General features: G+C 56.6%; 2 protein-coding genes across 2 annotated transcripts in view; one reads left to right on the forward strand and one right to left on the reverse strand.

Annotated features, from left to right (window-relative positions):
- Positions 1-27,994, forward strand: part of LOC309600986 (scavenger receptor cysteine-rich domain-containing protein DMBT1-like) — a gene marked incomplete at both ends in the record, with an annotated part of 121,119 nt that overhangs the window by 60,182 nt on the left and 32,943 nt on the right. The gene's annotated exons all lie outside the window — the stretch shown is intronic.
- On the reverse strand, positions 1,713-27,859 carry LOC309600981 (scavenger receptor cysteine-rich type 1 protein M160-like; the record flags this gene model as incomplete). Its single annotated transcript, XM_082333718.1, has 23 exons — positions 1,713-1,855; positions 2,001-2,117; positions 2,734-3,063; positions 3,308-3,637; positions 4,172-4,492; positions 5,045-5,374; positions 5,575-5,898; positions 7,141-7,470; positions 8,426-8,755; positions 9,415-9,753; positions 10,820-11,149; positions 11,421-11,750; positions 12,300-12,614; positions 13,022-13,351; positions 14,834-15,163; positions 15,280-15,612; positions 21,632-21,751; positions 22,093-22,422; positions 23,036-23,365; positions 23,945-24,274; positions 25,031-25,378; positions 26,359-26,688; positions 27,766-27,859. The coding sequence occupies 23 exons, from the start codon at positions 27,857-27,859 to the stop codon at positions 1,713-1,715; spliced, it is 6,744 nt and encodes a 2,247-aa protein (XP_082189844.1).

A 27,994-nucleotide genomic window follows, 5' to 3' on the forward strand; every position in this document is an offset into this window, starting at 1 on the left:
ACCCTAGGTCCTCTATGCCAGCCCCCCGTGAGTGTCTGGGGTGATTGAGGGCATCTCAGGTGGCACTCGGTAGCCAGACTCTGTGTGTTCTTATGGTTTGACAAGCCCCAACCTTTGATGGGCATCCTGCCCTGTGGGATCTCCAGCCTTAGGCATCCTGGAGGCCAAAGGGAGGTTTACCTTCCTGATCTCCTGCATTTCATATGGAGGGAGAGGACCATCTCTGGTGGTTCAAGCCCCAGGGTGACTGCTCCCAGAGATGCCCATCTCGGAATTAAGGCTTTTCTCATGTGCTGGGATCATGTGTTGCGTGATCACCAAGCGATGGTCATCACCAAGCAATGGATAAGGTCACCAAGCGATGACCTTATGGCCAACACCAGCTTGGTAGCTGGCAAGGAAAGGGATGGCCTTACTGCTGGAGGAAATTATTTCAGGTTTTGTGCTGCTTGGATGTCCTGCAGACCCCCTGCTCCTCTCTAAGCCATGGCCTGGGGGGTGATCTCATGCTGGTGCTGCCCAGCTTTTCCAGTCCATCTTGAGAGGTTTCCTCCAGCACCTGGTGAGCTCCTGGAGTTTCTCAGGTGGGATCTAGGGGACAGCTTCACCTGGGGTGTAGAGCACGGGGGCTCACATGGAGGGCTTTCAGTTTATTTCTGAATGTGATGGACCCCAAGCAGCCCTGACTCTGATTTTGCTCCTAATTTGGGGGCCTTACTCTCCAGCCCTTCTGAAGCATCACAGGAAAAAGGAGAAATGTGGAGAAACCTTCGGTTCTGCACCTTTCCCAGTTTTGGGATATCCTTCATCCCTGGGGAAGGTGGAAGGAGGACTGGGCACAATGTACCTGCGCTTCCTTCTGGCAAGGAAGGCATCAGTTGCCTTGGCAGATGCCATCTTCTGCTGTTGGGACCTCTGCTCATTGAGTCTTCTGACCTCCCTCCCATTATCCTGGGTGTTTTGGGGGCACAGCCCTCAGTTTGCGAGCCTGCCGGCCCCCAGGGTGAGGCTGAGAGTGGGGTCTCTCTGTACTGGGATGCTTTTAGGCATGGGGAGCTAGCGGAGAACCGTGAGCGATAGCACATCTTGTGTCCTCGTGAACCTCAGCAGGGAGGTTCCCCACGGTTGGGTCCCCAAGGGATGGTTGCAGGTTGGGGGCATGAGGCAAGGAAAATGGAGTTCTGTGCCTGCCCCAAAATGCACCCAGGGATGGACAGCTGAGCATTCGGGGCTGGGGGGTAAAGCACTTTGCAGCTCTGGCACCTGAGTTGGTCAAGAAGTGGGGGGACTTGCTTCCATCCAAGGTCTGGGGGAAGCCGTGGCAGAGGAGCACAAAAGCAGCTCACGTCCCCCACCAGCGCTCACGCCCATCATGCCTGGAGGCTTAGGGACCCCCTTTTAATTTATTTTGCACCCTTCCTTCTGCTTCTTTGCTCCTTTGGCCTTGCGCCAGCCGCCAGGTTCATTGGGCTTCTCCTGAGCCCTGGGGGCTGCCCGGAGGGTGCCGAGGTGGGTTAAATAAATGTCACCAGACTGGGAGACCCTGCTTGGCCAGCTATTTCGGGGCTTCTGATAGAAGTCATTGGTACTGGCTGGTTTCGAGCCTGTCAGCTCCTGCTTTGTAGTCCTCAGGAAAGCAGATTAGGGAAAAGGGGGGGCAGCGGGAGCCCTGTGCAACCCCCCCCAGGGCATGAGCTCAGGAGGGGCTGGCATCACGGGGCAGCGTCTTCCTTCGTGAGCTGCGTCGTCTCGGTGTCAGCATCTTCGGAGGCTTCTGCCTTGGTGGGGACATAGATGGCCCCCATGGGCTGGAAGGACGTCGCTGAAGTGCTCTGGTCCCTGGGGTGCCAGCGGGCTGTGAGATGGAGGGAACGCCAGGCTGTCACCAGGCTCTGGTAGCTGCTGAGCTGACCCCCATCTCCACGTCCCCCTGGGTTTTGGGGTGGCTGGAGTGGGGACCGTGAGTTGGAGGGGTGGATACACAGGGATGGGACTGTCACCTCCAGTCTGGGCTGCTGCCATGCACCTCCTCTTCAGGTTGAGCCAGAGCAGAACCCCGCTCAGCAGCATCACCAGGGCCAGCAGCGCTATCAGTACCAAGCAGGACGGTGAAGCGCCTGGGGTTGGGGGGAGAGCAGGCTTGGGATCCCACTTCCAGCCAAGACCAGTAACAGCATGCAAGAAAACCTAACACTGAACGTGGCCTGCCTCCCCCCAGCAGCTCAGTTGGTGGTGGAGATGGGCTCCTTAATTAAGCTTCACATTAAGACCCATTTCCCTGGGTGGACAATGGGAGGGGGGGTCGGAGTGACCTTCTGTGTTCCTGCTGCTCTTAAAACCTGTATCAGCTCTCCATTGCATTGTCCCGTTTTGGATTTGGGGTGCTACATCTCACATAGGCCTATTTCTGACCCTCTGCAATCCTTCAAAGTTGTCTCTGCTCTACCACAACCTATCTGAGAAACAGGGGCTGGTCCTGGAGGGACCCTAGAGGGTTTGGGGGAGGCATAAGGAAATTTGGGCTCCAAGAAGAAATGGGAGGGATGAGTGTGGTTTGGGGTCAGGAAAGCATCTCTGATGCTCGCCAGGGTGACGGAAAACAAGGCACAACCACCAGGAAAGGCCCTTGAGACCTTGCTGGGATGAACATGTGCCACCTTTCCCCTTTTCTTCTTGCCTTGGGACCTTTTCCCCCCACCCAGCATGGGCACCATGGAGGATCCCAGTGCTCACCCTTCGGCTTTGTGCACACCACACCAGCTGCCGAGCCCTGCCTGCACGGCCCCAGCCCCGTTTCTCTCTGCTGGCACTCCAGGAGCAATGACTCGGTCCCCCGGCAGCTCAGCCCCTCCAGCAAGGCATGGTCATCCCCCTGCCTGAGCTGGGCTCTGACGGGCACCGACTGGGCTGGCCCACAGCCCAGCTGCCTGCAGACCACCCCGGCTTCCAGCAAGCTCCAGCCGCTGCTGCACACCCTGTGCCAGGTAGCGTTGTAGAGCACCTCCACCTGCCCCGCGCAGGAACTGGGGCCATCCTGCACCCGCACCTGCAAGGGGTTTGTGCCTACGAGAGGGAGCAAAGGGGGTGAGACGGCCCCTCCAACCCAGCAGGCAGGCAGAGAGGGCCATGCAAGGTGCATACGCCTGCAAGGATGAGCGTGCATGCCATGTGCCACCTGTACCTGCTGCACCATTCCTCCCCCCAGCTTCCTTGCAAGGTCATTCCTATCAGTGATGTCCCACCAGTGCTGCCAACCTCCCAGTCCCAGATAAAACCCTTTTTGGGGGCATCTGAGCATGGGGACCACCTGAGCACACGACTCCCGCGTCTTCCTCGTGATTGCAGTTATGGAGTCCCCAGCTGCTAAGGCTGCACTGGAAGAAGGTGGACTCCATGCCGGTGCACTCCACGTCATCTAACCAGATGGGGTCCAGCCCTTGCCCGAAGTGAGCTTGGCCTGGGGCCGACACAGCTGTCCCACAGCCCAGCTGCCGGCAGACCACTTTGGCATCCTTCAAATCCCAGCTGTCGTCGCAGACGGTCCCCCACCGCTGTTGGTGAAGCACCTCCACTCTCCCGGCACAGCGGTGCGGGCCATTGGCCAAGCGGACCTGCGCCTCCTCTGTGACATTGGCATCTGCCAGGAGAGAGCCGGTTAGGAAAGGAGAAGAGGGCACCCATCACCTCGCCAAAAAAATCCCCAAACCAGAAGCCAGAGTGCAAACACAGAGTCATTATGGTCCCCCCCAGCAAGGGATGCAACCTCCCCAACCCTTCCAGAGGAGCGTGGCCATGGGGATGGATTTCAGTTGCACCTTCATACCCTAAAATGGTGGTGTCTCCTCCATGCAAGCGTGTGGACCAGGCTATGGAGAGCAGGCTGGGGATTTGGGGTTGGGTGATCCCCTCGAGACAGGCCTTGGCTCGCTTAGTGCCACGGGGAGGGGGGGTGAAGGTTTTGATGAGATGTTGGTTATGAATGGGGTGGGAACCTGTTGCTGGGTTGGGGACAAGCCTGGCCAAAAAGAGGCTGCGACCCTTTGCCGGCCCCTCCCTCCCCAAAAAGCATGCCTTTCCAGGCCTAGCATCACCCGAGAGGCAGCAAGATGCAGGACAGACCCTCCTGTCCCCCACCCACCCCAGATGCCCTGTATCGCAGGATGGGAAGTACCTGAGCACACCACGCCGGCATCTTCTCCGTGGTGGCAGTTACTCCGGCCCCAGGGACGGGCTCGGCACTGGGCAAGGGCATCCTCGCTCCCAGAGCAGGCCACGTCATCCAGCCAGATGCGCCCCATCCCCTGTCCAAAGCGAGCCCGGCCGGGGGCTGCCATAGCCCTGCCACAGCCCAGCTGCCTGCACACCACCGCCGCGTCATTCAGGTCCCAGCCGTCGTCGCAGACTGTCCCCCACTGCCCGGCGTTGAGCACCTCCACCCTCCCAGAGCAGCGATTTGGTCCTTCTGCCAGGCGGACCTCAGCCCTGGCCAGGTCTGCGGGCAGAGAAGCAGGCGATGCAGCGTTGAGGACAAAAGGACTGTGTGTCAGGGGCAGGGTCTTTTTGGTGGCAGCGGCTGGGGTGCAAACCTAGGGCAGATGCCCTCCCCATGGAGGACAGATCCATGCAGGCAGGCATGGCCCTTGGGGCTTCATAAGCACCACCAGGCACCTACATTTGGCCACCAGACTCAGTCTCTGTTGGGGAAGGGGAGAAATAAATCCCCTTTCTCAGAGCCTCACTGGGACCCAGCAGAGTCTCAGTGCAGCCTGCATCCCCAACTGGGAGTCAACGTCCTTTTTCCCCCCCTTCCCTGCTCAGCTGTGCCAAGGGCGGTTGGATTGGGCCAGCTCCGTGGGCTACTGGGGTGTGGGGACAGGGGCCAACACCTTCTGGCAAGGGGATGAGCCCCCATGCCCTTGAAATCTCCTTCCTGCAGCCAATGCTCCTGGGGGCAGGTTGGAGAAGAAAAGGCTTTTTCTTTTTGGGGAGTGGGAGGGACCCCCTCCAAGCTGTGCTTTTAGGACCTCGCAGGAATGAGCATCACCTGAGCAGACCACACCAGCATCCTCTTCGTGGGTGCAGCCGTTGACTCCCCAGGAACTGGCCTGGCACTCCACAAGGGCATTCTCCTCCCCGGAGCACTTGACCCTGGCCAGCCAGATGGGATCCAGCCCCCGCCCAAAGGAAGCCCCTGCTGGGGCTGCGACGGCCATCCCGCAGCCCAGCTGCTGGCAGACCACTGCCGCGTCATTCAGATCCCAGCCGTCATCGCAGACCGTTCCCCATTCCTGGTTGTGAAAGACCTCCACCCTCCCAGCGCAGCGATGCGGGCCGTCCACAAGCCGGACAGTCGATGCATTGGTTGCACCAGAATCTGGAAGCACCAGAGGAATGTCACGGTGGGTTGGGGACACACATGGTGCTGGTAGCAATGCCCGGGGCTGGGGCGAAAAGACGCCCCACCTCACGAGGGGCTTGACCATCCCACTGCAGCATCACCCCGGAGGCAGCAAGATGCAGGATGGACCCCCCCCGGCCCCGCAGGACACCCCATGTTGCAGGACCAGGACGTACTTGAGCACACCACGCTGGCATCTTCTCCATGGTTGCAGTTACTCTGCCCCCAGGGACGGGCTCGGCACTGGGCAAGGGCATCCTCGCTCCCAGAGCAAGCCACGTCATCCAGCCAGATGTGCCCCGTCCCCTGTCCAAAGCGAGCCCGGCCGGGGGCTGCCATAGCCCTGCCACAGCCCAGCTGCCTGCACACCACCGCTGCGTCGTTCAGGTCCCAGCCGTCATCGCAGACCGTCCCCCACTGCCCAGCGTTGAGCACCTCCACCCTCCCAGTGCAGCGGTGTGGCCCATCCACCAGTCGCAGGTCGACTGAGCTGGAGTTGCCTGCTTTTGTGGAGAGGGAAATAGGTGGACGCGCGGTTGCAGGGCACCCCCACATCCCTGGACCACCCCCCACCTGCAGCATCCCGCATGCCTCCAGGGAGGAGCAGGGCAGGGCCAGCGTTCGGGCATTGGTAGCATAGAGTAAAAAAGGGATTGACATGGCCGTGTGCTGCCATTTTACCGGGGGGACAAAACCTTGGGCGTGATGCCTGGCTGCAGGGTTTGGGTTGGAAGGCACCTTTAAAGACCATCTACTCCAACCCCCTTTCCATCGGCAAGAAGATCTTCCACTAGATCAGGTTGCTCAAAGCCCCATCCAACCAGATTCATATAGACTCATAGAATGGGTTGCATTGGAAGGAACCTTTAAAGATCATCTAGTCCAATCCTTCAGCCTTGGACAGGGACACCTTCCACTAGGTCAGGGTCTCGAAGCCCCATTCAGCCTGACCTTGAACACTTCCCATGATGGATTATCCACAACTTCTCTGGGCAACCTGTTCCAGTGTCTCGCCATCCCTATCAGAAAACATTTCTTCATGTCCACTCTAAATTTGCACTCTTTCAGTTTAAAAATGTTGCCACTTTTCCTGTCACTACAGGCCTTGGTAAAACATCTCTGTCTTTCTTATAAGCCACCTTTAAGTATTGAAAGGCCGCAATAAGGTCTCCTCGCAGCCTTCTCTTCTCCAGGCTGAACAACCCCAACTCTCTCAGCCTTTCCTCGTAGCAGAGGTGTTCCATCTCTCAGATCATTTTTGTGGCCTCCTCTGGACCGGCTCCAACAGGTCCCTGTCTTGCCTGTACTGAGGACCCCAGAGCTGGACGCAGGGCTCCAGGTGGGGTCTCACCAAAGCAGAGCAGGGGGCAGAATCACCTCCCTCACCCTGCTGGCCACGCTGCTTTGGATGCAGCCCAGGATACGGTTGGCTTTCTGGGCTGTGAGCAAACGGTGTCAGCTCATTTCAAGCTTTTCATCCACCAGTACCCCCAAGGCCTTCTCTGCAGGGCCACTCTCAATCCCTTCATCCCCCAGCCTGTATTGATAGTGGGGATTGCCTCGACCCAGGTGCAGGACCTTGCACTTGGCCTTGAGGTGAAGGTCCAGGAGATACACATGGGTGAAAGCTGCAAGAAGCTCCTACACCAGCCCTGCACACAGCATCTCCGAAGGGGTGCAGCTGCCTGCCCCTGGGTACTGGCAGGAGCTCTGCCTCCAGCCAGCGCTGTCCCGGCTCTCACCTGCACACACCACGCCGGCGTCCTCCCCGTGGTGGCAGTTGTGGATGCCCCACATCTTGGCTCGGCACTCGAAGAAGTCACTTTCCTCCCCTGTGCAACTCACGTCGTCCAGCCAGATTGGACCGGCTCCCCACCCAAACCGAGCCAAGCTGGGAGCCAGGAGGGCCACCCCGCAGCCCAGCTGCCGGCAGACCACCGCTGCGTCGCTCATGTCCCAGCTGTCGTCGCAGACTGTCCCCCACTCGTTGTTATAAAACACCTCGACTCTCCCGGCACACTTGTTCAAACCACCCACCAGGCGAAGCCTGGGGATGCTGGCAATTCCCGAGCCTGCAAAATACTCAAACCCAGGCATTATTAGGGATATGCTTGTGTGTCTTCACACCTGCTGGGCTGGAAAAGGCAGGACATCCCCATGACGGTTCTGGATGGCATTGCTGCAGCAAGCCCCCTTGCCCTTTATCAGGGACTTGTAGCAAAGCGAGCACAGGGGTTTTTGCAGGGTGGAAGGAGTTGCCCAAGATCCCTTTCACCAGTTGCACCCTGAGGGTGGTTGCACCGTGGTTCAGAGACTGGGACAGGAGAAAGCGCATGTGTCTCCACCTGAGGGACACCGTGCAGGCAAGAAGGGATGCACAGAGTCCCTCCCAGTGTTTCTCCATGCTTTCCTTCCCCCTTGCTTGGAAGCTGCATCACCTAGGTTCAGCTGGCTCTACCTGCTTTTTGGCCTAGAGGAAATGGCAAAGGATCTTTTTCTGGTTGTCCCTGTCCTGACCGCTTCTGACTGCCACATTGACCTGTCCGTGGAGGTTGACCTTCTAAGGCCAAGGCTAGACTGGTAGCAGCTAGCTCAAAAGTGGTGTATCACATGAGAGCAGCTGGTTCCAGTGCATCTCTCTGCGTATATCTGCACATCCTGGCGTTTTACAGTGCCGGCAGCACAAGTCGCTCTGTCTGCTCTTGAGCTGGGGCAGGGCACAGTCACATCTGCTGCCACTTGAGCAGCACCCCCGCACCCTCCAGCTACTGCTTCCAAAGGGTGCAGGTGCTTCACCCCATGAAAACATCTTGGACACCTCCAATGCTACCAGACACTGAGGCATGTCTTTAGCCATGCTGCTTTTTTCCCAGCGTATCCTATTTTTCCATGTCTCTGAACACTGTTATTTTAACACGGTTTCTACCCATCTGGGCAATTTGTTGGCCAGCTTGCTCCCAAACATTTCCCAGCCTGCAGAAGGATGGGGCTTGGTCCGTCTTAGAGTAAAGACGTGGTGAGGATTACCTGAGCAGACAACGCTGGCATCTTCCACGTGGTTACATGCATGGTGTCCCCAAGGCTTGACAGGGCATTCAGCGAGGGTGGCTTCTGTCCCAAGACAACTCACCCCATCTAGCCAGATAGGGCCAGATCCTTGTCCAAACCCAGATAAACCTGGTGCTGACACGGCCGTCCCGCAGCCCAACTGCCGGCACACCACGGCCGCGTCGTTCAGGTCCCAGCCATCGTCGCAGATGGTCCCCCACTGCTGGTTGTGAAAGACCTCCACCCTCCCGGCGCAGCGGTGCGGGCCGTTCACCAGCTGCAGGGCTTCTGAGCTCCCCGGGTCCAAGTCTAAAAACAGAATCGGAGGACAATAAATCCTGGCCAGAAATGCCTGCCTGTCCAGTGGCTGGCAATGGTGGACCTTCCCTTGCAAGGGGGCTTGCAAGGTGTCCACCAGCATGTAGCATTTCTGCTGCTGCTGCTCCCTGGGTGTGCGTGCATGAACACCTTCTGGGACAAGCCTGCTAGGACCATGCCCAGTAGATTGTGAACCTGGCCAAGTTACCGAGGAGCTCCCGTGATGTGCGTATCCCCATGGGGACAAGCAGGCAAGGAAGCAACAAGTGCATCGTGCACCTGAGCAAGGAATAACTTGGTGAAGAGAAGGGACTCCCGGAGGACTAGAGGCTGTGCGGTAGCAGATCAAAAAAAAACCCACAGGGGCAGCTGCAACCCTGGTGTGCCAGGGCTCTTTGCATGTGATGGAAAGCCTACGTCTTACAGGCTTGGGATTTCTGGGAATCCCAGGCTTGGGATTTCCAAGCATTTTGCCTGAGGGAAGCCAGGGACTGGTAGACCTCGAAACAGAAAACACCTAGTACTCCCCAGTGGGACTGCGGGAACAAGAGGTGGTTGAGCCAGGACAAGGAGGAGCTGGATGGGGGAATTTGGTCAGGCTGCACGGCCTCCCCCAGGGGAGGACGGATCCCCGACTCACCGCCACTGACCTGTGGCCGCAGAGCACGACACGCCTGCGTGCCCCCTCGACTTGCAGCTCTCAGCACCCCAGAACTTGACCTTGCATTCGAAGAGGGCCCCCTCCATCCCAGTGCACTCCACAGCATCCACCCAGATCAGGCCATCTCCTGTCCCAGAGGAGGTAGACCCCACAGTCGAGCGCGCCGCCCCGCAGCCCAGCTGCCGACACACCACGTGGGCTTCGGCCAGGTCCCATCCATCGGTGCAGATGCCCCCCCAGCGCTGATCATGAAACACTTCAACTTTCCCAGAGCACGGGTCTGAGCTGTTCACCAGGCGGAGGTTTCCGAGGTCGGAAATGCCCGATCCTACAACATTAGAGTGTACACACGTTAAGGAGATACCTTCTGCCCCGTGAAACCTCTGGCTGCCAGCAATGGGTTTACACCAAAGGGGCTCAAGGATGTTCTTGCAACAACACCTTGTGGGTCAAGGATGCTCTTGTGACAACAGAGAGGGCAGGCCTTGGAGGTGTGATGTGAACTGGCCCAAGTGGTGCCAGTTGACCACACTATAGCCAGTGGAGCTTATATAGTTTGCCCTCCTAAAGCAGACACATAGGGCAGGGTCCAGTCACCAAGATGTAGGCATCCCTGTGCCGTTTGGGACTCCCGGGATACCTCACCTGCCCTCCAGCTGCTCCTGAAGGGCACAGATTTTCCTGTAGGATCTCTTAGCCCATCTAGAGAGAGATGCTACCTTCCCATGCTGGGGCGACTGAATTCAACGCTGGCTGTGTCGGTCAGTGACACCCGGATATTAAGGAAAGTCCATTCTGATATTAATCAACCTGGTTGCAACTCAGTGGCCCCAGCTTCTTAATAGTCACTAAAATGGGCTGCGGGTTTCCCCTGGCAAAAAGTCGGAGCTGGAGGGGAGAGAGAGGGTTGGGAGATGGGCTCTTACGGGCTCACACAGCTCTGAGCATCACGGGGTACATCTTCCATGGATCAAGCAAAGGTGTCAGAGAGTCCTCCCTGACTGCAATGGGAGAAGACCCATTCGTACTGCAGCCTGCCCTGCTATGAAGAAGCAGGTAGCCATGTTGTAATTTGCCTGGTGGGAATGGTCTCTGGCCTGTCCTAACTGCCAGGATTTGTGATAAATAACATCAGCCAAAAGCATGCCAGAGACCATATTTTTAGCGCTAGCCATGCAAATGGGCAAGGCGTTTGTTTTTCTCTGGCTTTAATGTCTGCATACAGCTGCCCTCTTCCAGCAGGAGGGACCACGAGGAGCTGACTTCAAAGCAAAGGGTCTCCAGGCTGGCTGCAAACTGTTCCTGCTTTGCAAGCCCTTGCGCCCATAGGGGAAAGCAGAGTCAAACCCCAGTGCAGGAGGACCGTGGTAAGGTTTGCAATAGACAGTGGTTACCTGAGCATACCACGCCGGCATCTTCTTCATGCTTGCATCCATGGACACCCCAGCTCTTGGCTCTGCATTCAGAGAGGGCTGCCTCGGTCCCCGTGCAGTGCACGTTGTCCAGCCAGATGGGTCCCTGTCCCTGCCCAAAGTGAGCCCGCTGCGGAGCCGATACCACCATCCCGCAGTCCAGCTGCCGGCACACCACTTTGGCATCCGCGAAGTCCCAGCTGTCATCACACACTGTCCCCCATTTCTCATTGTGAAACACCTCAACCCTCCCAGCGCAGCGACCTGGGCCATCCACCAGCCGGACCGGGGCAAAGCTGGAAACAGCCGAGCCTGCAAACAGGCAGGGAGATGCTCAGAGCATCCAGCCCCTTCACAGGAGGAGGAAGGACCCTGCGTTTTGGCACATAGCTGGTGCTGTGTGGTCACATCGCCTCTGAACCCACAGCATCTCATCCCCACCTCATGGAGGAACTTCTCAAAGGGTTTAGGGGTATTTGACCCAGAAACAAGTGGGATGAAGCTGGCATCTTGCTCCCAACTGGGATGGGGGAAATTATGGGTGCATCCTGACCCACTGCTGTGGTGCCCGAGTGAAACCCACCTGAGCATACCACGCTGGCATGCTTTCCGTGGCTGCAGCTGCTCTCTCCCCACGGGCTCGCCTGGCATTCCGTAAGGGCTGGCTCCATCCCCTGGCAGTTCACGTTGTCCAACCAGATGCGTGGGGGTCCAGCACCGAAGTCCACCCCCTCCAATGCTGGCAGTGCCATCCCACAGCCCAGCTGCCGGCACACGACCTCGGCGTCCTGCTTATCCCAGCCACGGTCGCAAACAGCTCCCCACTCCTCCTGGTGAAGCACTTCGACTCTGCCAGCGCAGCGGTGCGAGCCATTTGCCAGCTGGAGATGAGCCGGCTCGGGGATGATCGAGTCTGCAAGCATCCGAGAGATTTACTAATGCCTTCAGATGGTGGCCAGTTTCCCTCCATGCTTATCCTATTGCAATTAAGCTCCCAGCCCCTCTTCAAGTTGTCAAAAAGCACAGAGGAGGGGGGGAGAAGAGGACTCCCCATGACCCCCGAAACCCTCCCCAGGAGCACCCTGCACCAGACCATCTCCCTGCAGAGCGTGGTCTGCACTGGTCCTGCATCCTCCTGGACACCAGCCCCACTCCCTGCAAGAAATGCTCACAAGGCAGCTTGCTTTCGCCAGGCTTCCCCCAATGAGTTGGTCCTGTTGTTGGAGCTGGAAGGTTTCTGGAGGGGTGGGAAATAGGGATCCCTGCAGGAATGCTTCCCACTGCCTTAAACACCTTGGGATGGGAATAACAGCCCTCCAATGGGACCATCAAGTGCAGGGAGGAAAACCCCACTGGCTGTTGATGCTGACCCCCAGTCTTATCTGGGGGTGCAGACCTGCCGGCATGACACCCTCCCCTCCCACCGCCTTGCATGGAGCGATGCCAAAGGAGCATTGGTCACCTGAGCAAACCACGCCAGCATCTTCCCCGTGGTAGCAATTATTGACGCCCCATGGCCGGGCCCGGCAGGCGGACAGCGTGCTCTCCAACCCTGTGCAGTTTGTCTCGTCCATCCAGATGATGCTGTCCCCACGCCCGAACTGACCCGCCCCAGGGGCCGACAGCGCTCGCCCGCAGTCCAGCTGCCGGCAGACAACCTCGGCATCCAGCAGGTCCCAGTTGTCATCGCACACGGTGCCCCACTGCTTGTTATGGAAGACCTCGACCCTGCCAGCGCAGCGGCTGCCATAGTTCACCAGTCGGACCTGGTCGCCCTCTGAATTACCTAAAAGAGGGAAATATGGGGAAGGGCCGGCACACTGCGACCTCCAAGTAAGGCAAAATGCTCTGGCACCTTCTCAGGATGCTGAGTGTTGCAGTGAGTGCTGCAGGCTTGTCTAATTACTGCAAAAAGGAGCTGGCTGATCCCCAGTGCCTCCTGGCAGAGGGGCAAGAGGCTGCAAGCTGCACCACGGCAGCATCCCACCCACTGGCATTGTCACCGACGCCTCTGGGAAGATGCCTAAAATTTCTCCAGCCCCCCCCAGACATCCCATGACACCCTGTGATGGAAAAGCCCACAAAGAGGGCAGATTGTCTGGGGCTGCTTGCAGAGGTGGAAAATGAAGGTGATGGACAAAGACCACCCCACTTCTCGTGCCGTGTTGCTCCCAAGGGGGTTACCTGCGCACACCACGCTAGCTTCTCTCCCATGGTGACAAATGCCATTGCCCCGGGGCTTCATCTTGCATGCAGAGAGGGCAGTCTCCGTGCCTATGCAGCTCACGCTGTTGGGCAACGTTTGCCCGGGTCCTTGCCCGAAACGTGACCCGCTGGGTGCCAACAGTGCTCTCCCGCAGCCCAGCTGCCTGCACACCACTCGAGCCTCGGCCAGACCCCAGCCCTCATCACACAGGGCTGCCCAGGTGCCGTTGTGGGTGACCTCCACTCTGCCTTCACAGTGCGTCGAACCGTTGGCCAGGCGGAGCTCGACGGCCACGGACATCCCCGAAGCTGCCAACAACATGCAAGGATAAGTGCACCGGCAGAGCCACAGTTGCTTCTGCTCCAGCCTGAGCATCCTCCGTGTGTGGGGAGCACCCAAACTGGAGACCAAGTGCCCACAATGCTCAGCATCCTCTTAAAAGTGGATTTTGAGGGGTGGCTTTGCAAAGGGGCTTTATTGCAAAGACACTTTATTGTAAAGTCACTTATTGCAAAGGTACCTTATCATTGAATCGTAGAATAGTTTGGGTTGGAAGGGACCTTTAAAGGTCATCATCCAGTCCATCCCCCCTGCAATGAGCAGGGACATGTTCAAGTAGATCAGCTTGCTCAAAGCCCCTCCAGCCTGACCTTGAATGTTTCCAGGGATGGGGCGTCTACCACCTCCCCTGGGCAATTAATTCCAGTGTTTCACTGCCCTCATCATTGTAAAAAATGTCTTCCTTATATCTAGTCTGAATCTACCCTCTTTTAGTTTAAAACCATTACCCCTTGTCCTATCACAACAGGTCCTACTAAAAAGTCTGTCCCCATCTTTCTTAGAAGCCCCCTTTAGGTAATGAAAGGCTGCAATAAGGTCTCCTCGCAGCCTTCTCTTCTCCAGGCTGAACAACCCCAACTCTCTCAGTCTTTCCTCATAGCAGAGGTGTTCCATCTCTCAGATCATTTTTGTGGCCTCCTCTGGACCGGCTCCAACAGGTCCCTGTCTTGCCTGTGCTGAGGACCCCAGAGCTGGACGCAGGGCTCCAGGTGGGGTCTCACCAAAGCAGAGCAGGGGGCAGAATCACCTCCCTCGCCCTGCTGGCCACGCTGCTTTGGATGCAGCCCAGGATACGGTTGGCTTTCTGGGCTGTGAGCAAACAGTGTCCACTCATGTCAAGCTTTTCATCCACCAGTACCCCCAAGGCCTTCTCTGCAGGGCCACTCTCAATCCCTTCATCCCCCAGCCTGTATTGATACCAGGGGTTGCCCTGACCCAGGTGCAGGAGCTCACTGCAAAGGCACTTTATTGCAAAGGCACTTTCCCGCTCCCTGTTGCACAGCCCAAACAAAAGAGCTGAGCTACATGTGCATCAAAAACTCCATCAAAAGCTCTGCATCGTGGGCGATGGGCAAGACAGACCTGGCCTGGCTGGATGGGCAGGGACTGGGGATGGTGAGTTATGCCTGCAGAAAGCTTTGCATGGTACAGCTTAGTTGCCCCCAAGGCAAACCAGGCTTTGGGGTAGGTCTTTGGTAATTCATGGATGCAACTGCAAACGAACAGCCCTTTGCTGTTGCTGCTGCTTAGCACTGGATTCACAGCAGCAGGAGGTGGGCGAAGGCTTCGCAGGGCGACTTGCCCATCTACGTGCTGCGGGTGCTCCCCAGCGCTGCAAAGGGGATGCTGCAGACGAGCGCCCTTGGGGGGGATGCAGGAGCTGTCCCACAGCCCCTTAGGAAACCCTGAAAGTCTGATGTTGACCCCTCTTGCACGTCAAGGTGAGTTACCTGAACATATCACTCCAGCATCCTCCCCATGGAAGCAGTTGTTGTCCCCCCACGCTCTGGCCTTGCAGTTGAAAAGGGTGTCCTCGGTGCCGGTGCAGTTCACCTCGTCCAACCAGATGGGATCGTGGCCCCTCCCAAAGCGAGCCCCGCTGGTGGCCGACAGTGCCGTGCCACAGCCCAGCTGCCGGCACACCACTGCCGCATCCGCCAGGTCCCAGCCATCATCGCAGACTGTCCCCCACATGTGGTTGTGGAGCACCTCCACCCTCCCGGCGCAGCGGTTGGGGCCGTTGAGCAGCTGGAGGGTGCCCAGGGCGGCGATGCTGGAGTCTGTGGGTGCCCCAAGGGGAACAGTTGGAGAATTGTTGTGCATCACTGCCAGTACAGCAGGAACGGATGGAGGGATGGAGGTGGTGCACAGCTGGATCACTGCCATCCCGGGCTACCTGAGCACTCAACGCTGGCGTCCTCCATGTGGTTACAGTTGTGTTCCCCCCACGGCCTGGCTCGGCATTCAGAGAGGTCCCTTTCCTCCCCGGTGCAGTTGACCTCGTCCAACCAGATCTGTCCCGTCCCTTCTCCGTACCGAGTTCCTGGTGCCACCGACAGCACCGTCCCGCAGCCCAGCTGCCGGCACACGACCTGGCCCTCGGGGGAACCCCAGCCGTCGTCGCACACTGTTCCCCACGTCCCGTTGTGGAACACCTCCACCCGCCCAGCACAGCTGCCAGGGCCACCCACCAGGCGAAGGAGCCCCCCTGGGCTGTCAGCAGCTGCGCCTGCAAAGCCGGGAGGGGAAAGAGGAGGGGAGTCGAAATCCTGGGGGTGGATGGGGCTCGGCTGCTTGCATGTTTGAGATGGCTCCTGCTCCCCAAAAAGGGTTTCAGAGGAGGTGCTGACCATCCCACACCTGCCCTGAGCATCTCAGATGGCCCTGGGCATCTCTTTGTAGGTAACTGAGCCCCATCTCTGCATCTAAACTCCTGAATTTAACCATCTTAACCTCAGTGGAGATCCCACACCCCAGGAGCCCTTTTCTTGCTCATGTAATAGGCGGAAAAAATGGGTATTTGAGCTTATGCATGTTTTCGTACAAGCGGCCATCAGCAAAGATGTAGCTTCACCATCAAGAGTGGGTAATGCCTTTGGGTCCAGCTGAGCGGCGAGCTTGCAGGGCTGACTGAAAAAGTGCTCGAACTAAGGGTCTTGGCAATGTGCAAGACCCACAGCATGAGACTGCCGCTGGTCCCATGGGCACGCTTTTGCAAGAGCACTAACCGAAGGGAGACCGTGCAGCAAGGAGCGGTAACTGGATGTTGGTCACGTGGAGAGCTCAACTGGGTCAGCAGAAAAAGTTCAAGAGGGATACGACTGCGTTGTGTAAATAAGCTTTTTGACCATGGATAATGATTTCTGAAGTGCTCAGGCACTGATCTGTGCGCAGGTCTGATCATCGGCAAGCAAGGGGCCAGACGTAGGACTTGGGAAGTCACAGGGGCCAGAAAGAGGACAAAACAGGTTAAAAATCAAATCCCTGAGTCCTTCAAATATGGACAGCATCTGAGCAGCTGTGGCATGCTGCGTGCAGGTGTGCGTAGCTCAGCTCTTTCATTCGGGCTGCGCATCGGGGAGTGGGAAAGCGTCTTTGCAATAGGGCATCTTTGCAACAAAGCCCCTTTGCAACAAAGCCCCTTTGCAATAAAGCCCCTTTGCAATAAAGCCCCTCTGCAATAAAACCCCTTTGCAAAGCCACCCCTCAAAATTCACTTCTACAAGGAACGATAAACCAGATGCATTGCAGGCACTCAGTCTCCTGTTTGCAAGCTCTCCTGTCCCCAGGCTAAGAGCACAGTCCTGATGATGGCTGACTCTTCTTTTTCATCCTTTCCCTGCGCGCCTTTTTCTCTCCTTCCTTATTTTTACTAGGAGCAATGAGGCTACCCTGTGATAAGCAATAAATCAGCCCTGCAGCTGAGACTTATCAGAGCTGATAGATTTCTTGGCGTGTTTCTTGCAAGCACTGCCCAGTCGCGTGTGCATCGACTGTGGTTGGGTGGACAAGTCCCAGCACAGGTGACTCCAGCCAGCCAGGAGATGCTGACTGGAGATAGTGACTGTTGAAGAGGCAAACGCCATACTGAAATTTCCAGGTGCAGGATTTCCACAAAAAAGTGGGAAGATTGTACTGTTTGTGAACAGATCACCAAAGAAGGAGAAAACCCAAGCAATTTAAAGCAAAATTTTAGTTCCAAGAGGCAGCGGTACAAACTGGCCTTAGGGACTAATCATCCTGGAAATGAAAATGAAATCCCTACCAGCAGGGAAAGCATGTTCCTAATTTTGCTCACTCCAAACCTGATCGAAAGATGAGTGTTTCTGCTCATGCCCTTAGTAAATGTGAAACAGCACCAAGGGTTGCCCAAATCAAATAACCAGTTTCTGTTCTGAGCTGGGGCAGCCTGGGCAAAGCCCTGAGCCCTTTCTTAACCATTTCCAAAGTGAAGCTGCTGTTGAACGCTCGGCATGATGTTGCTCTTGCAGCAGAGCTCTTCCCTATCCCTGCACCGACATCTGAGAGCAAACCATGGCTGCAGATAAGGGACCTGCAGGGTCTGTGGCTTCCTTACAGCTCTGCCTGAGCACAAGGGTCATGTCTCTTGCCAGCATCTTGCCTGTCTACCCCGGTAGCCCAACAAATATTCAGTGACTTGTCCTGCACAGCCATGAGCCACCCAGCCTTGTCCTGGCAATGCGGGTCCCTACTTGCTCACCCCTCAGTCATACAGGGAGCCGCCCTCTTAATGCACAGCGCTGTTGGGTTCAGCCAAGCCCTCTCAGTGCTGCAGTACCATGAGTTTGCCATGCACGGTCCGGTATAAGCCAAGATTAAAGCAGGACAGGACAATGTGGCCAGTTGAGAGACAGCTTCAGAATTGGGCATGCTTCCCTCCACTGTTGTAATGCCCACAAGCCTTTAATTATGGGCCACAAGCCTTTGATTATGGGGCAAAATCATGTGTGCAGAAGTAGGTCTGCAATGCATGGCTCTTGGAGTGCAGCAGAGAGAGCTGAGCTCCAGACTTCACATAAAACGCCTTTCACCCACCTCCAAAGCCATCACAAGTCATTCTCCCCTGGCCCAGACCCCCAAGAGAAACCCAGGACCCCTGACCAGCCACTGCTGTGCTCCATGAAGTGCTAGCTGAGCAGGCTGGAGGAGCAGATGTGGCCAATGGGATCCCTGCAATCAGCAGCAAAGGCGAACGCCACTCACCCCAAAGGCACGCCATCAGGAGGAGGGTCCCCACACTCTTGGCCCCAGTGCGGGTGGGTTGGTTTCTCCCCCCGGGGCAGCTGGATGAGGGATGGAGACTGCTCAACATCCCCATGTTCGCAGCCTGGCCACGGGCTGGAGACTGGAGTGGACTGTCCTTGTGAGAGATGCCAGCTGAGCCCAGTGTCCCACTGGGCAACTGGGAGGGCAAACTGGGATTTCTGCAGCGAGCCCTCCTCTTCCTCCACCCTGCTCCCCCCGGGAGTTTCACTTCCTATGAAGCTCTGCCAGGAGGTGACCTGCTGCCCCATGCAGCAGCCAGTCTTGTCATCGGCTTGCGAAATGGCAAGCTGTTCCAGGAAAACATGAAGCAAACAACCCTCTCGACACTCGGGTCCCGTCTCGTACGTGCCAGCCCCTGCGGGCGCTCGGCTGCCCTGACGCGTCCTGGTACAAGATGCCTACTTTTGACAAGATAAATCAAGCCTTTATGCACAGAACTGGGGAAATAGAGCTACGTTACCTTCATTAGAAAGTGTCTGGTTGGGTTTTGGGGGGTGAGGGACCATCTACTGCAAGAACATAGGTTATTAAAGGCTGGAAATGGCTTTATTGTGGAGGCTGGAACCAGCACCTGCACTGTAGCTGTTTGTCATCAGGTGAGCCTGGATACCATCTGTGATGAGAAAGAGGTCTTGCACCCACCTTGTGATGCTTTGAATGGCTCAGTCGGATTTCAAAAACACGGGGAACTTCTCATTTTCTTATTCTACTGTGGCTGCACTTGCAAGACCCCAAGGGTCCCTTTTGGATTAGCAGTTTGCTTCGCAGTTGCTGTTATGCAGATGGAGCTCCAGGCACATCCCTTGCAAATCGCTGCCCCAAGCATGTCCCAAGATGCCGAGAAGATGGAATAGTTTACTGTCCTGCCATCCCTTCATGGTGGCACACTGAAGTGAAAGGAAAGGGCCTGAAACCAGACCAGCGTGCCACTGGAAAAACTGAGTTTTGCAAAAGGGTCATCAAATTAACATCACTTGTTGCTCCGAACGGGAGGGCTCAGATGGAGGTGGGTGTTGTGCTGGTGATGCATTGAAGATGGGGCTTGCATTGGGCAAGGATGTGAGCCCTTCCAGAAACAGGGTGGATGGTTCTGCCCATGTCTGTGCAAAAATAAGAAGCAAAACTGCAGCACGTAATGGGAAGAGGACAGCATGGCCAGGAAGGTCTCAGGCTGAGTTTAACCTGTTCAGCCTGGCAAAACCTGAGAGGGGTAGCAGAGTGGAGAGTAAATTGCTGCCTGTAGGAAGACCAAACAGGAGAAACCCAAACCCCAGAGGCATACAGAGCTAGGACTGAAGACCAAAAGGAAAAAATAAGTCTACTAAACAAGGATACAAGAACAAGTGGGTAAAAGTTAGGCTGGAAACAAGTCAAAACTCATCTCATAAAAAGTTGAGCAGCCAGGAAAGGTGGGTGTATTCAGTTGTACTGAGGCTCAGTGAGCCCAAGGACTTTGTTCCCTTTCTTTGCAAACAAACAGGCCAGGAACAAAGAGATTCCCGACACTGACTGGCATGGAAATGCTGTGAACTGTCGTAGCCTGACATGGCCAATGCAGCTCTGGGCAAAGGCATTTCTGCTGGGGCTATTTTCACAGTTTGGACAAACAGCCACTCTGGAAGTGAGTCATGGTCCTATGTCCCTTCTGCTCCTTTTGAATTTCAGTGTTGGGTCCCCCTGGGAAGTCTGAAAAAACCCTTCCTGAGATACTGCAGTCCCTGCAGAGCATCTCTGCATAGTAGTCCATGGCCTGAGCTTGGATCTAGTAGGTGCTCGTCCTGCACATTGGAGCCATGAAGAGCCTCAACTCATCCCAACTTTATTACAAAGACCTTCTCCAAATGGTGCACATATTTTATTGCATAAAACTGGGTCCAAGCTCCTGTTTTCCCCTGTTCTGAGGACAGCTAGGAGGAGCCCTGGGCCTTTGATATAAACTTTGGGACAGGCAAGGCTGGAGGACCAGGTCTGCTGGGGCAGCCAGCAGGAAGATGAGAAGGCTCGGGTACTAGCAGGAGGATGAGAAACCCTGAAGTCCCAGGAGTGATGGATGTCTGTAGAGGAGTAGAAGATGACCTTGGGGCCATGCACTGACAGGAGACACCCGGCCAGGGATGCTCTATGACTGGGGCTTAGGACAAGTAGCAAGAAGCAAACTGGTCACAGCTGCCAGCCACTGGCTAGGAGGGAAGGAGAGGTGGGAGGCTAGATCTGAAGGGCATTGAAATACATGTTGTGGCTCTTTCATTACGTGTGTCTTCTCCCTGCTGCCTTTTGCACCGACTCTTCCCTTCCATGCCCTTGTGCAGAGATCAGCTTGGCTCACAAGGCACACCTTCATCACAACCTGGTCAAGCTTGTGGTCCCTTCATTCCCTCCCCATGACACTGGGACGTTCCTCTGACCATGGCCTCCCCTGGCTTCACCAAAGTGGTGGATAGTTTGGGGCTCAGACCTGACTCCATGGGTTGCTCCATTAGGAACGTGGCCCTTCCTTGTGGGTGGCCAGGACAACATCTCGCCCAGCGTTAACAATCTTGAGTCTCCTGTATCAGACCCCATCATCTACAATCCCTTTATAACCAAGGGGCCTATTCTTCCACCACTTCCACCTCACCAAGTCACCCCATATCCCTGAATCTGTATAATGCTGCATTCTCATTCTTCCGGGTTTCGGGGTTTTTACTGATATTTAAAAGTGGATTGAATAAATACAATGGGTGAGGGTCTTCTCGCCCTGTTCTGGACGGGCTTTTAAATGCACTCATTTTGCAAAGGTGGTTGTGTACAGTGCAGGAGAGCACCCTGCTTGCTTGCTCCTGGATCAGGCAGTAATCCACACTTCCATGGGAGATTAGGGGAAAAGGTATGATCCCATTGGGAATGCGGTGAGGGTGATGGCACTGGGTGCCACTGCAGATGACTCTGCAGGGGGTTACAGGTATTACAGTGGTTATACGGCTGGGAATAAGAGGAGTTTGTGCAGATGGGGTTAGGATGCTGGAGCCTACCCGGAGGACCAGATAGGGGTTATTCTGAGAAGAACTTGCTTGGAGACTGAGGGACTTTGCGGTGCTGCATGGAGGAACTGGGACCCACAGAGGCTCAGCGCAGTGAGCTGGGGGCTATGGGGCACACAGGGCAGGGGCCTCTGCTCTGCTAGAGGGGGTCCTTTCTGATGACCATTGCAGCAACTGCTCTGCTCTTCTGGCTCCACAGAACGGGGTCTTCTGGGGTCCTGAGGGAGCCTTGCCTTCGACACCACGAGTGTGGCTGCCTAAGCCTCGGATGATGTCCCAGTGTCCTCTGTCTTCTGTATAAGTGGCTTGTCTGCAAAATGAAGGAGCAGGGTGATGCATGGAGGGTGCCAGACCCAGGCTGGGGTGCATCCATGCCAGCCAGGAGTGCAGCCAGCTCCACAAGCAGGCCAGGTGCACCACGTGCTGTGCTCCTGCTCTTACCTGGGAAGCGTCCAGCCCGTCTTCCACACCTCATCCACAGGTACAGCACCAACAAGGTCCCGCAGAGCATTGCCCCCGTGCCGAGCAGGCCTGCCAGCACCGAGCAGGACTGTATAAGGTCTGTGGGAAGAGTGAAGCTCAGAGGGGGTTGGCTGGATGCCCCGATCACCCTTCCCTTCTGCTGCATGTTTTTGGGGACTTGCAACACCCTCCCTCACTGCCCTCCTGGGTGCTGGGGCTGACCGTCATCAGCAGGAGTGACAGCTCACCCTCTGCTTTGGGAGGGTGGGTGCATGGTGCCCACCTAACAGCTCCCGGAAAAAAGGTTTATGGCAATGCTTCTGCCTGCCTGGGAGGAAGCCAAGAATGGGATGGAGATAGGAGCCTTTACCCCACCGTGTGTCTGTACTGGGTTGGGCCTGATGCAGATAAAGCAGATGATGGAGGATCCCAGCACTCACCTTTCTGCTCTGTGCACACCACGCTGGCTGTGAAGCCCTGCCTGCACGGCCCCAGACCCATGTCTCTCTGCTGGCACTCCAGGAGCAATGACTCGGTCCCCCGGCAGCTCAGCCCCTCCAGCAAGGCATGGCTGTCCCCCTGCCTGAGCTGGGCTCCGATGGGCGCCGACCGAGCTGGCCCACAGCCCAGCTGCCTGCAGACCACCCCGGCTTCCAGCAAGCTCCAGCTGCTGCCGCACACCCTGTGCCAGGTAGCGTTGTAGAGCACCTCCACCTGCCCCGCACAGGAACCAGGACCATCTTTCACCCGCACCTGCAAGGGGTTTGTGCCTGCAAGGAAAAGCGCAAGGGGGTGAGGTGGCCCCTCCAATCCCATATGGTGATGAAAGGTTCTGACTTACTCCCAGGCATTTTTTTCTGGTGCCCTGCTGAAGGCAAGCCACCAGCACCCGTGACCAGCTACGAGGCATGGATTGCCTTACTCCATCCCCTTGTACGAGATGCCTTAATAAGCAACATCACCACAGGGCTGGTATCTGTGAGATGGGGCTTATGGGAGACCCACACCCACCTCCCCGGTGGCACCGGACTTCTGTGTCTAGGAAAGGTGCGCCTGGATTATTTTTTTTTAAGCAAGGCTTTGCCCATCCCGAGATGCTGTCATTGATGAGCTAGAGAGACATAGCCTAGATTAAATCGATATCAGTTAGGTGTATAACTCCTGTCTAAGACAGGGTAGCAGTTTTGCTCAACTCCAAGTCAAGTGGCTGGGTGAAAGCTGACTTCTGCTCTGCTGCTGGGGATGGGGAAGAGTGAGCAGAGAGGAGAGAGCCTGGCACAGCCCTGGGGTAGAACAGCAGCTCCAGCACCCGTCAAGCCCCACCCTTGGATGGACACCAACCATCCTGGCTCAACCGCCCCAGCCCCTGCAGCCTGCTGTTACCTGAGCACACCACACCAGCATCCTCGCTGTGGCCACAGTTGTGCTCTCCCCAGTTGCTCAGCTCGCACTCGGTGAGGGCAGACTCGGTCCCTGTGCAGTGAATGCCGTCCAGCCAGATGGGGTCTGACCCTGGCCCGAAATGAGCTGAGCCCGGTGCTGACAGTGCCAGCCCGCAGCCCAGCTGCCTGCACACGACGGCGGCATCGTGGAGGTCCCAGGTGTCATCGCACACGGTCCCCCACTTCTGTTCGTGAAAGACCTCAACTCTCCCCAGGCATCTGTTGGAGCCATTTGCCAGCCGCAGTGGGTGCTGCCCCAAAGTGTCCGCATCTGTGAAGGGAGCAAGGGGCACATTCATGCCTGACCATCATCCATGGCTCCAGCTGGGCTTTGCAACATGCTAAGCCATGGGAAAATCAGAGCATCCTTCTGCACATGCAGCCTCTGGCTGCCTGGGAAGGCTGCTACACAGACAGGGCTGGCTTGGGATTTGCTTCTCATTGGGGCGGATAAAGAGGGGTCGCAGATGCAGAGCTTGGGGCTTGGAGCCTGACAAAGGGTTCTGGGGTCAGTAGTGACTATGGGAGGGTCCTGGGGTCAGTAGTGACTATGAGAGTTGGTAGGAGGCATTGCCCGATGAATTTGTGTAGCTAGAGCTATCAGAAAGGGGAGAGGTAGGAGAAGGGCTTGCTCTCCCTACACAAAATCATCCTAACAGCATGCTGGGGTCACACAACCTGCACAAACACAGGGGAGAGCATCACCCGCTGTGGCATTCATACATTTCTCTTGATTTATTTTTTTAAACCAGGGTGGGGTAAAGGCACCCATCCCTGGCTACCTGGAATGCAACTGAGATGATCCTGCACCCCAACCCACACGGTACTTATCCCGACTAACGTGAATCACCTGAGCACACCACACCAGCATCTTGCTGGTGATCACAGCTGTTGGATCCCCATGGCCTGGCCTGGCATTCGGAGAGCATGGCTTCTCCCGCTGTGCAGTTCACGTTATCCAGCCAGATGCGGCCAGACCCTTGTCCAAAGTGAGCCGAGCCCGGGGCCGAGACGGCCGTCCCGCAGCCCAGCTCCCGGCAGACCACCGTCGCCTCAGCCAGGCTCCATCCATGGTCGCACACCGTCCCCCACTGATGGTGGTAGAACACCTCCACACGCCCCGCGCAGCGGCTGGGGCCGTTCTCCAGGCGGAGGCGAGCTGGCGTGTTGGTGGCTGTGCCTGCTCGTGACACAAGACACAAGGGGAGCGTCAGACCAGGTCTCCCCCAGGGTGCCTCTTCTTGCCACCATGGTGAGACCCATGCTAGAGGATGCTGCGTTTTGCACAGGGAGTTCCCATGTCCACAGAGAGCCATTGAGGAATATCTGAAGTTTGGGGCTAAACATCTGAGGTGCAAGCAAAATCAGAGGTGCAACCTCGGAGCCCATGTACGTTCAACATGAGTGCAAACAAACCATAAACAGCTGCGATCTTTTTTTTTTTCAGTCCTCCCAGATGGCCATCCATGAACCCTTCATGTGGCTGCAGCACCCCCTGATAGGAGAGACTTTCTGCAGACCCCCATTGCCACTGCCTCTTCTTCAAAGAGACTTCAGGGCCCCCCCCCCAACCCCATCTTTGCACAGCCCGTGAGCTGCTGGTCCCCATAGTGTGGTGGGTTGGGACCTTGCTAGGAACATCTAGCACCCAGTCCGGTGCCTCCCCTCTCTCCTCGGTGCCCACACGAGCGCGCTTTTTGCATGCTGCCCAAAGGGCATCGTTCCCTTCCTATTATTCCTGCTGCTCCTTACTTTCACGGACCTGTGTGCTAAAGAGTGCTGGCATGGCATGTTGTAGGAGATGGAACAAGGGGGACAAGGTCACCCACCCAGGTGTCTGCTGCCCAGCCCTTGGCTGCAGCTGTGAAACCGGTATGAATCCTCAGAGCAGAACATCCTCTACTGAACTTCTCCTCCTGGTCCGCAAGCATGTTACCTGTACACGTGACGCTGGCGTCTTCTCCATGGTCGCAGTTGTTGACACCCCAAGGTCTGGACGGGCATTCAGACAGAGCAGCTTCAGTCCCACTGCACTGAACGTTGTCCAGCCAAATGGGGCCCGATCCCTGGCCAAAGTGAGCTGCACCGAAGGCTGAGACTGCCGTCCCGCAGCCCAGCTGCCGGCACACCACATTGGCATCGGGGAAGCTCCAGTCGTCGTCACACACAGTTCCCCACTGATGGTCGTGCATCACCTCTACTCTTCCAGAGCAGCGGTTCGGGCCGTTCACCAGGCGGAGCTCTGCAGGACTGGTGTGGATGGGCATATGGTGGCTGGATGAGTCTATGGAAGGCATGAGAGGTGGACCATGAAAACCCCCTTGCCCCTCATTTCTGCAGGACCATTTTGCACTCCACTACAGTTGTTGGCTACACCCAGTTGCTACCAATGTGCAGCCACCTCGAGACCAGGATGAGGGTGATGCCACGTGTCCGAGCAACGCGTGGTCTTTCCAGCTGTGGCTGGAGGTCCTGAGGATGCTGGGACAGGAGAAAGAGGAAAGCTTTTTTTCCCAGTGTTCGTGGGGCACCACGTCCTCTTTGCACGTGGAGGTGACAACCGAGGGGGCTCCGCATACCCATGTGTCATTGTCTGTTGGGACAATTCTGGCACCAGTGGCTCCAGCATCTATCAATTGCCGTGAGTGCCTGCACCTCGATCAGCCACCAAAGCTCCAAGCTTTTGGGAGATCCAGGCTTTTGGAGCCTCACAGTTTGTGGCCATAAAAGAGTGTTCTCTAGCTGATTGTGGCTTGCCAGAGGCAAGGGCATGGAAACCATCTTGTCTCTCATGTTGGTGATGCGGAGGAGGAATCTGGGTGTCTCCTCCTGGCCGTTCTCTTCCCTGCCTAAGGCTGTGTTTCACAGTGCCAGCCGGCAAAACACAAGGGGTCTCTAGCCCTGCCTGTGTCCCCAGAACACACAGCCACAGCAAGGCACGCGGGGTCCTGCTCACTGCAGAGGTGTGTGATGTGCAAGGGGTCCTACACCTCCCCCAGAGGTGGTGCAGCATCTCAGGAAGGTGGAGTTAGCACAGATAATGGTTCCAAGCCTCCTTCCCAAATTGCTCACTAGCCTGCAGTCCCTCATATGGGACAAACCACAAAACTATCCCTTGCTGCGGCCGTGGGTGCTCTGTGCCACAGGGAGCTATTGGAAAATGCAGGGGGCGGGGCGGGGGGGGGCAACACTCATTGCAAGGGAATTGCTTTGCAGGCCATGTGTCATCATCCTCCCCGCCCCATAATTTCCGCTGGGCATTACCTGAGCACACCACACCGGCATCTTCGCCGTGGTGGCAGTTGTTCTTTCCCCAGCCCTTCGTCCTGCAGTAAGACAGGGCAACCTCCGTCCCTGTGCAGTTGACGTCGTCCAGCCAGATGGGACCAGACCCTGCCCTAAAGTGCCCAGCCCCGTGGGCTGACAGCACCGTGCCACAGCCCAGCTGCCGGCACACCACGCCAGCATCCTCCAGGTCCCAGTGGTCATCGCATACTGTTCCCCACCGGTTCTCATAGAAGATCTCGACCCTACCAGCGCAGCGGTGCGGGCCGTCTGACAGGCGGAGGGGAGCCCGCTGGGAAGCAACCGGGTCTGCAAGAGGGATACAGAGGGTCAGGTGCAGAAGAGCAGCCCCAGGAAAGGCTGCGTCGCTTCCATGAGCTTCGTGGACCCTCTGCAAACAGCAGTGGCTTATGTGAACCACGGATGTGCTTCTCCTTTCACTCAAAGCCAAACCAAAAAAAAAAAAAAAAAAAAAATCCAAGTCCGGGAGAGAAAATGCTCTGCAAACCCCCTTTTTTTGGAAAGACAATTATCTTTAAAGGGGCTTCAGATATTTTTTTGCTTAGTATTCCCAATCAATGAAAAGGAAAACACTGCCAGCTGGACTGAAAACTGCAGGAAACTGTATGTAGGGAGTAGCTGCCAGCCATCTGATGGAAAGGGGGGGTCTGTCTGTCTGCAGCCTGGTGCTTTAATTAGCGATTTGCAGGATGCGATCAGGAGCCTGTGCGGCAAATTGGCACACGGCCCCTAGCCAAGCAGAGGAGGGCGTTGCATGGGCTGAAACTATAGCAAGAAAGGTAAATATAAGGTGTTTAATCATCGTGGCAGTACGCGCTGGAGTGCCCGAGCTGCTGTGGGATGCCTGGGGTGAGGTCTGGGTAGAGGCTGCAGCATCTTCTGGAGAAGGGGATGAAAAATGAGGCAGGCAGAGGCAGAAAAAAATAAGAAAAGCACCTCGGCATCCCACTTGCACCACAATTGGTCACCTCCTGGAAAGCCTTTGTGTCTGCAGGGTGCAGAGCAGAATAAATGCTCCTGTTTGTGCTGGGGGGAAGAGGACTTTGTGCCCTTTGTAAACGAACTGGCTGGCCCTGAAGAGGTGGCCAACACAAATAAGCAATTTCTGGTCTTGACTGTCACCACTTGGTAAGGCTCCAAGCGTTTCCCAACCTCTCTGTGCAAGGGCAGCAGTGCAGAGGCCAGGATAATTCCCTGGCTAACAAGGTCTCCTTCCCCATTCACCACTTTCTCTTGCTTTTAAAGGCTGGTGGGTCAAAGGGGGCTTTGCCCCATCCATCTGCAAGCCCAGTCCCCCCTGTTCCTGCAGGTCTCCTACCCCGTCTTTCTCCTAGGATGCTCCTTCCCCATGCAAGAGCCACTCACCACAGAGGCACACCAGGTAGATGAGGAGCCCTGCTCTGGCGAAGCCAGCCAGGTTGCTGTGCAGGGACAGGAGACAACGTCCCGAAAAACCCATGCCTGTCACATACGCCTTAGGACAGGTGACTGTCCCAGTGCGAGCTGCAAGCTGAGCTGGGTGCTGTCGCTGCCGGGAAGGTGGTGAGAGCAGGTTTGTTCCCTTCTCTGCAGCAACATGCCCTGTGTTTGCTCA

The sequence above is a fragment of the Platalea leucorodia genome (assembly GCF_965183815.1).
Source record: "Platalea leucorodia genome assembly, chromosome: 27".
NCBI lineage: Eukaryota > Metazoa > Chordata > Aves > Pelecaniformes > Threskiornithidae > Platalea > Platalea leucorodia.